This window comes from Archocentrus centrarchus, chromosome 20, assembly GCF_007364275.1.
Source record: "Archocentrus centrarchus isolate MPI-CPG fArcCen1 chromosome 20, fArcCen1, whole genome shotgun sequence".
NCBI classification, from domain to species: domain Eukaryota; kingdom Metazoa; phylum Chordata; class Actinopteri; order Cichliformes; family Cichlidae; genus Archocentrus; species Archocentrus centrarchus.
Window position 1 is genome coordinate 22,106,517 of NC_044365.1, and position 14,416 is coordinate 22,120,932.

Consider the following 14,416-nt stretch of genomic DNA (forward strand, 5'->3'; position numbering starts at 1 on the left):
TTCTGCCTCTATATAAAAGCAAAGTTCAACCACAGAGCTCAAACAGGGTTGGTAATCTTGTTCATCAGTGGCGTCGGGAGAGTCCACAGCCTGTGGGGGGAGAATCCCAGCTGATGGGTTTTGCAACATGGGGTAAAGCATGTTTTTGTTTTTTGTCGAAGTTTGCCGCAGACTGTAGGTTCACGCTGCAAGAAAACTTTATGTTAGAGTTGTGTCAGCGCGGGAACACCCAAAGATACCATGAAGGTTAAAAATAAAACGTCCAAGCAAACAAACTGAAAACAGAATGGAGCAACTCATTGTGACTGAACATGCAAAACATCTACAATAACATCCATAAACACTACTTATGCAGACAGCCCCTTGTCAACACTACAGTACACACCCAACATGTCGTGCACAGCCAGTGGGGTTGGGGATTTTGTCAAAACGGATGGAATTATGAATGCAGAAAAGGACCATCAGTTTTTGATCTACTATCTGGGAGGCATCTGATTGGCAATAGCTTCATTTTCCAGCATGACTATGATCCAAAACACACTGCCAATGCAGTAAAAGCATACCAGGATAGAAAAACACACAGTGTAACGCTGTCAGTCATAGATTGGCTTCCTAAGAACCTGAACATTGTTGAAGCGGTGTGGGATCATCTTGACGAAACAAAAGGCAGCCAACATCCAAAGAAGAGCTTTGAATGTCCTTCAAGAAGCCTGGAGAACTCTTCCTGAAAGACTGCTTAAAGAAATTACAAGACAGCTGCCTCAGACAGTTCAGGCTGTATTAAAGAATAAATATGGTCACACAAAATATTAACTTTCAAGCTCATTAGGATTGTGCAAACTCTGCTTTTCCCTTTTATACTGTATTTCCATGTGTTTTAGCATGTTTCAATAAATTGCTGTACAGATTTCCCATTTTCCTAGCAAAATATAAAAAACGAGGGGTGGCTCGAGACTTTTGCGCAGTACTGTACATTACCTATATTGGCAAGTTTAAAGTTGGGATCCTTGAGTTTCTTCTTATTAATGGTGTATTTAAGCAGAATTTAAAGTAGCAATTTTTGTGGGTTGATTTGAGTGATTTTGTAATGTGCAGCAACATGTGTAGGATTTCAGTTGCACTAAAAGATACAGCTGTACCTACAATAATGCAAGAGAAAGGCATGTATTTTCTGTCTTTGTCAGCACTGGAGCTGAACTGGTTGTTACAGTGATTGCATGTCAGAGGATATGATTTAGAAGAAAAAACAGTTGATGACATAAGTTAGATATTTGAGCTCTTACTAAACAATCAACGTTTGTCTTTTAAGTGCTTTCAGATGTTCATCTGGTGCCGTGAACATCTTTGCTGTTAAACATGTTCTAACTCTGTTTGATATTAGTGCACAAAGACTGAACTTAAAGAAATCTGACAGCCAGATTTAAGTGTAAAACAATTGCGAGCTCCTTATGTGCCCATGAGAATCAGAACAAACTGTTAGAGCTCACTCTGCTCTGCCAAAAATGTCTCTGGTGGTGGGTGGTGACGCCTACGCTGCGTTCACTGTTTTATCCTGGTAGGATTTTTTACATAATGGACCAATGGCTGGTGCACTGCTGTTGGCTGTGTGAATTATTCACTACAAAACTCACTGCAGTTCTTTTGTGCCCTGCCATGCTCATCTGCCCCCTTCTCACTGTGGCTCTCAAGTATTTTCTTGCCCACATTTCCCACCTGTCTTCCAACTTATTCTGTTACAAAGCATGTACTGAATGGCTGATCAAGTCATATTTAATTACCAGTGATGTTTTCCAGTGACTTCTAAAGCTAGACATGAGCACACGGGAATATTAAAAATCTCTGTAAGGCTGAGCTACATGCTAAGAGCTCAAGTACACCATCTTTCAGTTCTAAGGTTTTACGTATCAGGACGTAATAAAAATAACCATCCTTACCAGATGCTGAAATTATTTAAATACAACCTCAGATGAACAACAACAGTTGACATATTATACCATGTCATTATTCATTAATTAAAATGAGGTCAAATTACAGAAACAATGGGTGAAAACCTAACCACACCTTTACTGCTTCTACAGGAAGCAGACATTTTGCCAGTTTGCTGGTCTGGAGCATTCAGATGTGTGTTAATAAAATGCAAAGGAGGAAAGACATCAGCTACAATTAGAAAAAAGACTGAACAAGTGTAGCTTGTTTGGAAGGGTTGCCAGGAGGAAGCCTCTTCTCTCTAAAAAGAACATGGCAGCATGGCTAATTTTTACAAAATTGCATCTGAATAAACCACAACACGAATGTAATAATGTCCTTTGGACAGATGAGACTAAAGTGGATATGTTAGACCATAATTTAACAGCTCCATGTTTGGAGAGAACCGAACACAGCGTATCAGCACAAATGACTCACACCATCTGTCAGCACGGTGGTGGAGGGGTGATGATTTGGACTTGTTTTACAGCTACAGGACCTGAGCGCCTTGCAGTCATTGAGTCGACCATGAACTCCTCTGAAATGCTATGGTGAGACCTTAAGAGCGCTGTGTGTCACAACAATGTGAGACCCCAATAAAGTCATACAGAAAACTATTACTTCAAGTTATTGCTGCTACAGGTGGTTCTACAAGCTTTTAAATCATGGGGTGTACTTCGTTTTTCACATATTGCTTCTGTATGTTGACTTAGTGTTTTTTTTTTTTTTTTTTTAAATAACTGGCACAGTGTGTTGTGTGTTGTTCGTCTATGGTTGTATTTAAACAATTTTAGAACCTGGTAAAGGCCAGATTATTTTTGATTATGTCCTGATACATAAAACCTTAGAACTGTAAGAGGGTGTGCTTTCTTTTACACATGACTGTACATGCTAATATGCTAATGTTTCACAGGTAGTTTCACCAACTCCCTCAGTATGCTAACAAGTCCTTATCTTATTATAGTTTTGGCTCTACTAGTCACAGCTTTTAATCGGCTAATACCAGCTGCGAATCCTCTTGGCTGTTCTGTTCAGTTTTTGGAGAAGCTAGCATGCATTTGACCTCAATGTCACTTTGACTTAGACTTACATTTAATTTCTGGTTTCTTAAAAACTTTCTTTTTGGAAACTCAACTTGCTAAGGTCCCCTTAAACTTTATTAAGATGGTATTTTGTTAATTGTGTGTGTTTCACTGACAACTTCAGCTGCACATAGCCAGCGCCTAATGGAGTGAGCTCAACTAATCAAGTTTATTTTCACCTCTGAATGTCTTACAATTAAATTCATGCTGTTTTTACGCTTAAGACGTAGCATTGCTATCAGCAGGAGTCATCCGCTCCCTTAGTATGCAAATCAAACGTTTGCATGCAGCAAAACATCTCAGGACAAACCAAGGTAAAAATAAACCTCAATTAGCTGAGCACTCACCACAATGTGGTGGCTTTGTGCGTTGTTCGATTCATTTGAATGCATAAGAAATTATGTGGAGCACACAAGATTTAATATTAACACTTTCTGGGACTTCAGAAGCTCGATAGTTTCCTCCCTTTTTTTTAACTATACAGTATATATCTATGTGAGATCACCGCACTCAAGTTTATATGACACACACACACATATATATATATTTTTTTAAAGTCCTGTTTTTAGTCTCTTCTGACTTCACACTAAGTTCACCAGATAGTCAAAACCATTTCCTTCTGTGCAGCTGCTGGTGGTAAGAGCTGCAGACAGATGCGGCTGAAAATGCTGGTGCAAAGGGGGGTAAGGAGTAAATTAAAAACTTATTAATACATTGGACTTTGAGGTTTTAGTAAGTATTTTTATGCCACTCACAAATATTTAATGAATCAGATAAGTGGTAAAATAGATTCAGAATGGAAAGGAAGTGAAAAAGAATTAGTACAGTCATTATGTCCAGTAATATTTTGAAGTAATAAAATACTTCAGAAGAGCAAGATTTTTATTATTTTTTTGATTAAATTACAGTTGTTTACTTGGATTCCTGAACAGAAAAAATAGTTTCAAATGTCAAAAAAGAAAGTAAGAAGCTTTTTACATTATACATGCTTCCCTTAGGCAGCATTACTAGACAGACAGCATTGCATACATTTTCACTGCTATGCAGATGATACCCAGCTTTATCTATCCATAAATCAAGATGACACACACCAATTAGTTAAACTGTAGGAATGTCTTAAAGACATAAAGGCCTGTCTGACCTCTAATTTCCTACTTCTGTCCTTGGCCCTAAAAACCTTAGAAATATGGTGTCTAACCAGATACTTACTCTGGATGGCATTACCTTGGCCTCCAGTAGAAACATCCTGCCGCAGACTGACGCTAAATAACTAATTCATGCATTTATTACTTCTAGGCTCGACTGTTGTAATTCATTATGATCAGGTTGTCATAAAAACTCCCTGAAAAACCTTCAGCTGATCCAAAATGCTGCAACAAGACTACTGACAGGGACTAGAAAGAGAGAGAGCATATTTCTCCCATATCGGCTTCTCTTTATTTGGGTACCTATTAAATCCAGAATTGAATTTAAAATCCTCCTTAATCAGGCCCCTTCAGCTCTTCTGTGGAAACAGCTTCCAGTTTGGATTCGGGAGACAGACACCCTCTCTATTTTTAAGATTAGGCTTAAAACTTTCCTTTTTAATCACGCTTATAGTTAGGGCTGGATCAGGTGACCCTCAACCATCCCTTAGTTACACTGCTGGGGGCTTCCCATGATTCACTGAGTTTTCTTTGTCATTGACTTCTGTTCTTACTCTATGTATTTATACACCACACTGCATTGAATCATTAGTTATTATTAATCTCTGGCTCTCTTCCACAGTGTGTCTTTTGTCCTGTCTGCCTCCCCTCACCTCCAGCCAATCATAACAGACGGGTGCCCCTCCCTAACCCTGGTCCTGTCGGAGGTTTCTTCCTTTTAAAAGGGAGTTTTTCCTTCTCACTGTCACCAAGTGCTTACTCATTAGGAGGTCATCTGATTGTCGGGGTTTTCTCTGTAATTATTGTAGGGTCTTTACTTTACAATATAAAGCACTTTGAAGTGACTACAGTTGTGATTTGGCACTATGTAAATAAAATGGAATTGAATTTTGATCATCTGCAGATTCAACGTGGTGCTTTCTTTCACGTTGTGTTTTATACACTACTGCAGAAATGTTTGAACCAGCACTTGAAAGAGATTTATCTTTGCTTGATTCCAGAAGACCATCACATTATCCAATTTAGCAATCCGCCTCCAGTTGATGCTAGATGCCAAAGACGAGTTGTAGCTCCCACATTGCATTAGCTCTGACTTCCTCTTTCGCTGGCTCGCTCAGTCCCATATTTGATTTTAAAATTCTTGAGAGCATTGGATGTTTGTGCTGATTCATGTTGATTTCCTTTGTCCTCCCAGCCCTTCAGGAGTCCTCTGAGCAGGATAAAAACGTCTTTGTGGTTTTGGCCACTTGTTTTTAAACCAGCCTCACTGAAAACGGCAGTTTGATGATTTTGTGGTTTCAAGAATATATTTATGTGTTAAAAAAAAAAAAAAAAAACCCACAAAAAACCCAGCAAAAATCTGAAAGCACTATAATGAGAATATAACTGGCTTGCTTCTGTGAATAAATGATCAGTTTCAGGTCAAATATAGCTCATAGTAGAGGCTGAATGCAAGGAGTTTGAAAATTGGACGACCCACTGGCTGCTGATGCGCCTGTGGACTCATTAATATTTATATTCAGAGATGTCAAGCCACTTCAGATAATGTATGTCATGAGTTGGCTGGGCGATGGATTTTTATGTCTTCATCATTGTTTCACAGTGTTGTTCAGATGTGCTGTAAGATGAGGTAAACTGCGTTTAGGGAGGTTCCTGTTACTGTCGCTCAATTATAACTGGCTGTTTGGGATTATTTATTTACTTTTGCGTAACTCTTGGATCAGATTACGTTATTCACCTTGACTATCTAACTTTCATCAGTGGAATTTAAACCTGATGGTGTTTTGTAATGAAAAAAATGGTGATTTATCCATATTCTGAAGCATTTTGTAAGTGTACAAAATGCTCTACCAAAAAAAAAAAAAAAGAAGAGCTACAATAATCATCAGTAAGAAATCCCTTAAATCAACAGTCACAAAGGCTGGAAATATCGCTGCAGCTGTTGTTGTGTGCAGGGCAGTTGCTGCAGTCAGTGGTACAATCTGTTCATCCCACTTAACCTCATTTCTCTCCGTTGTGCGCTCTCACACTTGCTCGCTCGCGCTTTCGCCGTTACTCAATCACCAGATTACAGGATGCTCTCACTCTCTCACCCTTTTCATCCCACGCTGCCAGTGAAGGAGTGCGGAAAGGCAGGGCTCAGCAGGCCGCATTATACTCTGCCCAGACACGGCAGCAGTGCGAACGTCGCTGCTCATTCACACAAAAGAGTCCAAACGCGCACATGTGGCAGCTCTCTCCAAAACACTGAACCTACACAAGCCGCACACAAAATGTGGATAATCTTCCATCCAACAGGCACTGTGAGGCAAACGACGGGGGGAGGGGGGCACCACGTGCGCGCATGCACACACATATCCGCGCATACACGTGCATTCACGCATATGCTAATGCACACATGCATCTGAAAACAATACGGGGAGCAAATTGAAACTGTATGTTGGCATCAGAAGCTTTAGGGAGGCATTGTGTAGTAGATTAAAATTTCCCGTGGAGCTGAAAGTGGTCTTTAGCTGTGACTCTTTATAAATCTCTGTGGATTGGCACACTGAAGGATTAGTTTGAGATTAAGATCCTCTTTTATTTGTTTGTATGGTGGGAGCATCATCTGAAGGCATTTGCTCTGAGTGCAGACACCCAGACAGAGCACACAGCCTACAAAGCACTTCCTCTAAAGGCTGTTTTTTTTTTTAAATAATGCTAATGTAAAATATTTCCCATCACCCTTTGAAACTTTATTTAGATCAAGGCAGAGGGATGGTATTCTCCTGCTCTACAAGGCATTTTTCACAGTGTTTGTCTGGTCCCAGCTCCCACAGTGTCAATGCAGGCTTGGCTTGCACATCAAAGGTCTCATGAACATATGTGCACTCAGATGAGATTATCATAATGCAAAGTGCACATGTTATAAGTGTCTAAGGCAAAGCAGAAGCTTTTACTGTCTGTGGAACAGCACTGGCATGTTATACCTCATTAAACCCAGAAATCCTTTAAACATACCCTACATTTCAACTCATGCCTGAACTCTGCTTCTCCTCTTCTTGCAGTACCTGATCAAAGTAAACGAGATCAAGACCAAGAAAGGAGTGGACCTCCTCCAGAACTTAATTAAGTATTACCACGCACAGTGCAAGTAAGTACCACCTTAATCCCCCTAACCTGTATGTAACGCTCTCCTGGCATGTCCATCACACCCACTAAGAAAACTCTTTCAAAAGAAGTAGGTTGCTGCCTCACTCTGTGTTATGTGCAGCTCTTGATGTCAATTTTCTTGCTCCTGTATGAATCACAGCTCTGCAGGGTGCACAGTAACATATATATATAAAATAAATATGCACAGGTTGTCACAAAGATATGTTCTGACAGCTCTGGGGTTTGGCGGGTAAATAAAGTGGGTGCTCTTCGCGCCAGAATCGTGGCCCGTGACAGGATGACAGATTGTCTCTCAGTGTTACTAGTTCCTGCCATAATACTGGGACAAAACAATACACTTCCCCGCTAATCTGTCCAACCTGGGCCTTGATGGAGAGAAAAACTGCAGTGGTGATGGATTAGAAGCATAAGGTTGCCGGATGGAGCGCTGAGGAAAATGTGATTACTCACAGCTCGAGAGGAAGGACATAGTTTGTGTTCACTTTGGCTTTATTTGATTTCTACAATTAAGAAACTTACAAAACATCTTTTTGCACATAAAGTAAACCTGCTAAAAGCTGTAGCGTTATATTAACGTTTTCCTCATTTCTGCAATAAAATAAACAGTAGTCATAATGGGTGTTACATTACACATTAAACAGTAAGTAAAATGAATCCACTGCTAACTATGTAGCACTGCAAAATGTGCAAGAAGTCAAAGGAGGTGAATCCTTTTCTAAAACTGCAGTATAAACACTTAAACTGTGCATTCTGACACTTTGCAAAGTCAACAGTACTTGACACAGAGAGCAGGCTGGAGTGGGAGGAGAGATGTGGGTTCCTCAATGCAGAGGCTGAAAGAAAACAAACAGAGAGAGAGAGGAGGCAGCGAAAATAATGAAAAGAGGAAGGGAGATGTATGTTTTGAAAAGAAGAAAGCGTCGGCAGAGAGAGAAGGATGGAGGTCATTAGTGGTGATTTGCTGCCGCAGAGCTGTATCGAGGTGTGTACTGCTGACACATCTGTAATGGATTTCAGGATGTGCTAAGCGCCTCTGCAAATCTGCCCAGCACTCCTGTGCCAGAGCGAGCCCTGCTATACATTACATTGCCTCCATCTCTCTCTCTGTGACCTTCATAAAGGCCAATAAGAGCTCACTATAACACATGACATTTGATCACATGATCTGCATCTGGATGAATTTTAATGCCAGTGAAGTTCACGCATCATCTCTGTCCTCCAGTTTCTTCCAAGATGGCTTGAAGACAGCGGATAAGCTGAAGCAGTACATCGAGAAGCTGGCAGCTGATCTCTACAATGTAAATACTCGCTTCTCTTCCCTCTGGTTTTGTTTCATTCTCATTTAGGGGTTTCATTTTTCAGAGAAACTTTTGAATGTTGTCCTGAGATTTGCACCCGCTGTCACTCTCGGAAAATACTAGACCTCACATATCCAAAGAGGACAACATTTGGGAAAACGAAAGCCGCACTGTCCTGATTTCTCCCAGTAAATGTGATTATCAGGCACTCTTAAATTAGATGTATTGGGAAATATAATTACACTTGAGTGTCTGTCTCTTTTTTTTTATTTCGATGTTTCTTTTTTAAATCCAGCACCCGTAAAAGGTTTTTGGGTGTAACACACTTGTCCTGAAAGTTTCCCGACATCAGCCACTTTTGGGACAGACATTATCTGATCTTTAAGCTCCAAAGTACAAGGTCGGATTTGTGCTGATGTGAAAGTGGCGCAGCTTATAGCTCAGCACATTCACTGCATCTCATCACCTAAACCAAACAAGTGGTGTTCTTCTGAAAAAGTGCACTTTTGGACAGTGCCCCACCCTGGTTCTCTTGACAAGGACCCCAATTTTTATTTGAAAGCTGCTTAAGAAAAAGTGCATCTTCAAAAAGAAAATGTGTAACTGTGAAAACTAACTTTGAGGACTAAAACTTATGGGACTAGTCTCACTGAATTAATTTAAGGTGATTTTAGATGACTTGCATACAGTTTCTTCAGGCTGCAAGTGTTTTGCCTGAATATTGTTAGGCAATGATTTTATTGACATTTCCTTGAAGTGTAGAAATTGGTTGTTTTCGTATTTTATTTTTATCAGCCATATTTTAGTGTAGTCAAGTTGTGTATTGTTTTCTGTGTGTTCTAGTTTATGCAACTCTGCTGATTGTACGGCTGTCTTTCTTGGCCAGGACGCTCACGTAAAAAGATTTTCTCGACAATCACATGTTCCTGGTTAACTAAAGGTTAAATTAAAAAATAAAGAAATAAAGGACACCAAAGTTCTAGGGGCCAGTATCTGTAAAAGTACATTATTATCCCTCTCTGTTTTCCTGTCGTTATCTTTGCTTCACTTTTGCGTTTTTTTTCTCTCTCCACAGATCAAACAAACTCAGGACGAGGAGAAGAAGCAGCTGACTGCCCTGCGAGATCTGATCAAATCTTCCCTCCAGCTGGACCAGAAGGAGGTAAGCAGGTCACGCCCTTCTGCAGGAAGCCAAATTTAAACCCACAACTTGCCAGGCCAGCGCAAACTCAGCTATACTGGGTTGAAAGCAGGCCTGACTCAGTAATCCCAGTCATACTGAAACCTCCTTTTCACGTCCTCTCACTCTGGCCACCACCAAGTTTGGAGCTTGTCTCCAGCAGCACAGAGCGAGTGCCCAGTGCTGTACCATGCTGGTAGCCAGTGTGTGGTAGGCTTTGCTGGTGACCAGCGTTGTGCCTCACTGGCTGCTCAGTGGAGAGCCACTCGCTGCCCAACACTCACACACTTAACAGCACTGCCGGCTCGTTTTACTTATCAGCACAGGCTGCTTTGGCCAAGCGTTAGCTCACACCCTCTCGGTTCACACTCTCAGTCTGCATGAAACAATATATACAGTTTTTCACATTTAATTTATTCTCTCTGTAGCACTACTTTGAGACAATAAACACACAAGATTGTAGGTTTGGTTGGCACACAGGCAGGTAGCACACTCATTTCGCACCTGAGCTGGATCTTTCACGCCTCTCCCCTCTATCTCCCCCTCCTCTCTGCCTTCTGCTTGTCTGGAATCAAGTCTAGAAGAGTAAGTGTTGATGCATGTTGAGCATGCTGACAACTGTGTGTTCTTCTGCTTGACAGTCGAGTGCTTTGGCCCTGTAGGGGTGTTGCAGAGCATGCCCTGTAGCTTCTTTTATTTTCAGTTTGCACTCTGGCTTTGTTTTGACAAGCACTTTGATGTCAGAGAGTCCTTTTTTTTTGTATGTGTGTGCCTGCATACATGTTGCATGTCTTTATTAAGTAGCCCCTCTGTTCTGTGCATGCCGAGTGTTTAATTCGTGCTATTGTGTGGCTTTGCACAGGACTCGCAGAGTAAACAGGGTGGCTACAGCATGCACCAGCTGCAGGGAAACAAGGAGTTTGGGAGTGAGAAGAAAGGCTACCTGCTGAAGAAGAGCGATGGGTAAGCTGCTAACACAGCGAATATTTAAAAAGTGCTATAGTGCGCCGTTCGTGATGCATTAAAAATTTAAAGCGCACAAAGTGAAAAGGCAGGAAATCTCTAATGTGTGGACCCCCGCCTCTCACAGGCTGAGGAAGGTGTGGCAGAGGAGGCAGTGCTCAGTGAAGGGGGGCATCCTTACCATCTCTCATGCCACAGTGAGTACACACACACACACACACACACACACACATAGAGAGGGAGAGACACAGCTGCTCATATGAACCCCGTGACCCTCAGCACTGACTGCGCAGATCAAAAGGAGAAGATCATGCAGGGAGGTTGTGTTGGGGTTTTTTGTGTCCCAGTCTGGAGGCTGGCACAGTGGAATTGACATAGATGGGTTGTCATGGCAACCTTGCCTCATACCGACCCCCCACCCCACCCCCACCCTCCACTGCCTGCTGCGCCTCGGTGACTCATCTCAGAGCAAGTGTGAACATACGCTGTATATGCTGGCAGCAGCGTCACTGCCGCTGCTCTTGTGCAGCAGGCACGTTTCAGTGCGATGTTTTCTTTCCTGCTCCGGATCTCAGGACTCTAACACCGGGCTCGTATCTGGGTTCATTCTGTCATACTGACGGTCACGGAGCTATAACCGCCTGCTGAGCCTCAAACTCCCACGGGAGCAGCTTGACTGTCAGGGGGCTTAGCACAATCGGTAGCTCTTAGCTAATTGTGGCAGAGCAGTGGCAGGTGTCTCATCAGGCTCGGGTGGTCCATCTGGTGACAGGAAATTGTGCATTGTTTAGGTATTTATTATGGTTTTAGAGGTCAGAGTATGAGTATGAAACTTGGACGCTTTTATTTCTTCTCTTGGCACTCACTTGTCAGTGGGGTCATCTCAAACAAATTAACCCTTCTATATTAACTTGGCTTTTAATATCATTTAAATTAAAATGTCCAGAAAAATAGATTTAGCAGATACTATTAATTCTAGCTGACTTATTAATTCAGACAGCTTTGACAAGTCAGTACCAGACATCTATTTTAAAGTTGTTTTATTAATTGCTGGGGGGGGTCAAGAAGGGCATCTGGGATTAAAAAACTGCAGAGAAAAAAAAAAACACAGATTTTGGTCCATATTGACATGATAGCATCACAGAGTTGCTGCAGATGTACATCCAAGATGCGACTTTACCATTCCACCACATCTCAAACTTGCTCCACTGGACTGAGAATTGGTGACTGTGAGTTTAAATACAGTGAACTCATGATCAAGAACCAAATTCTGACTCTAATATTTGAATCTACCAGCAGTCCAGTCTTCTGTTGCCTAGTTTTGGTGAGCCTGTGTGAACACTAGCCGCCTATCTGCTTCAAGGTTCCACATGTTGTGCATTCAGAGATGCTCTTCTGCATACCTTGATTGTAATGAGTGGTTTTTCAAGTTAGTGTTGCCTTCCTATCACCTTGAAGCAGTTTGGTCATTCTCCTCTGACATCAACAAGACATTTTCACCCAGAGAACTGCCGCTCTCTGCATGTTTTCTCTTTTTCGGGCTACAGATGGTTGTGCGGGAAAATCCCAATAGATAAGCAGTTTCTGAAATACTCAGACCAGCTAGTGTGACACCAACAACCATGCCACATTCAGAGTCACTTAAATCATTTTGAACTTCAGTAGGTCTACATGCAGTGAGGTGCTGCAGTGTGATTGACTGAGTAGGAATGTGTGTTAGCAAAGAGTTGAACAGGGATACCTTACAAAGTGGCCATTGATTGTATACACCTACAATATTTTACTTACTTTGTAAAGGGAACATGGTAGGGTGGCTGTATGTTTATTTTCTAATTTTCCCCTAATATATTTCACACAGTAGTTAGCAGCTAGCTGTGAGTTGTGGTGCCGCTCTGCTGTAAGCAAAGAAACCAGAGGTTCTCTGTTTAATGGCAGTGTGTTTAAAACAATTAGAAGTTACCTCTGGCATCAAAAAAAGTTTCATAACGATATCCTTCCATCCATCCATCTTCCACTTATCCAATCAGACATCATATAGCCAATAATACTAATGCATCTTTGTACTGGCAGATCATGTAAACCTACTGATACATCAGTCTGCTTCCGTTTTGCAAGTTAACCGCATGGTTTCTGAGTGTACAGGAACATTTGTGCTGCATGTAGATTAAAATTGTGACCGCTTAGACACTGCAGAAACCCTCAAACTTCCAGTTCTCTTGTAGAGGACCTGAGCTTGAGGAAGACACCACAAACCACATACAGGAGATGAGAAAGCGAGTTTATATACTTTATTGTCTGTAGTTGTAATACAGAGCAGAGCAGATGTACTTCTCTTACAAACTGTTTACAGCACCAGTAATGCTCATCTGATGTGTATTATTTGTCATTATGCTAACAGCTTGACTCCGGGGACAGCAGGTCAGACTGAAATACCTCAACAAATAAACCAAAGGTGTTCCTATCAGCCTCGGCTGTACTTTGGGTTTAGAGCTAAGTAGCAGATGATGGCTAATGGTCAACACCATATCTGTGACGTCACTGTGAACATGCCGCTGTCGGTACAGCCTTACAAAGCTGCGAGCATGTCTGTCCAACAGCATGCTGTCTAGTAACAGTTTGTGGATTAAATCAGATAAGTCAGCCTTGATGGCTTTTTTTGTTTAATTGATTGTGTGCTGCTACCTGTCTGTTTGTGCCTTTTAAGCTAAAATTTTCTCTTGTATACATGCAAATGTTTAAATTTAGCCTTTACTTTTAACCGGTGAGGCTTGGCAGTGAGTCGGGAGTGCGGGACGAGCTGATGGAGTTGGCACACAGGCGGCTTTTTTCCCAGCAGACACAGCAGTTGTTCCAGCTGTAACGCAGCAGGGAGGATCAGGATGATCGTGACAGAAATGAACGTGAGCTTTGTTGTTGTGAACCTTCATGCAGCTGCTGCAAAAGGCTCGGAGGAAGTGGTCGCCTGTGATATGAGAGGAAAATGTTTTCTTTTGTTCTATTTTGTGCTGGAGGAGCTGAATCTTTAACCTCAATGTCTAATCTAACCCACTGAGTGGTTGTCACACTGGAGCTTGTAATCATTTTCCTCTCTCTCGGGGTGGTTTACTACCACTTCAGGCTTTTTCTTTTTCTTCAGGCTTCATGGCAGATGAACTTTAGGTGGCTCTAGTTGATATGGCATCTTGCCAGCAGGCCAGCCCAACTCCAGGGCTCGTAACAGCCTGTTAGCATTTCATTAGCACGTGCCCTCGTTCCCCCCTCTGCCTAGGCACTGGCAGGAGACAATGCTCAGTATGCATGTGCCAACTGGGCCCAATTATTACAGTACACAGCCCAGCCAGCACAGTCCACTTTCTTAATGGGGGCACCTTGAGTTCAGCTTGTAGCTTGGACCGCAAAAGCTTTGTTGAATAATACATACATAAGTTGATTTGTTTATCTACAAGAATTATGCAAATCCTTTTAAAATGAGAAAATACCAGCCATCTGTTGGGTCCAGCTACTCAGATATATGCATTTTTTCTGCTTTTCTCCTTTTCTTTTTTTTTTTTAATTTCTTTTGTTGTTTTTGACAAAATAAGCTGTTTGTGGGAAACTCACACATTTCACTTTTATTCAGCCAGGCAGCAA

At 41.7% G+C, this 14,416-nt stretch overlaps 1 protein-coding gene across 1 annotated transcript in view; it reads left to right on the forward strand.

Moving 5' to 3' along the window:
- asap1b (ArfGAP with SH3 domain, ankyrin repeat and PH domain 1b) overlaps window positions 1–14,416 on the forward strand; it is an 82,279-nt gene that overhangs the window by 43,952 nt on the left and 23,911 nt on the right. The window contains 6 exon segments of the mRNA XM_030756514.1: window positions 7,240–7,325; window positions 8,568–8,643; window positions 9,719–9,805; window positions 10,400–10,408; window positions 10,686–10,786; window positions 10,914–10,983. Of these exon segments, the coding sequence (XP_030612374.1) occupies window positions 7,240–7,325; window positions 8,568–8,643; window positions 9,719–9,805; window positions 10,400–10,408; window positions 10,686–10,786; window positions 10,914–10,983 (429 nt within the window).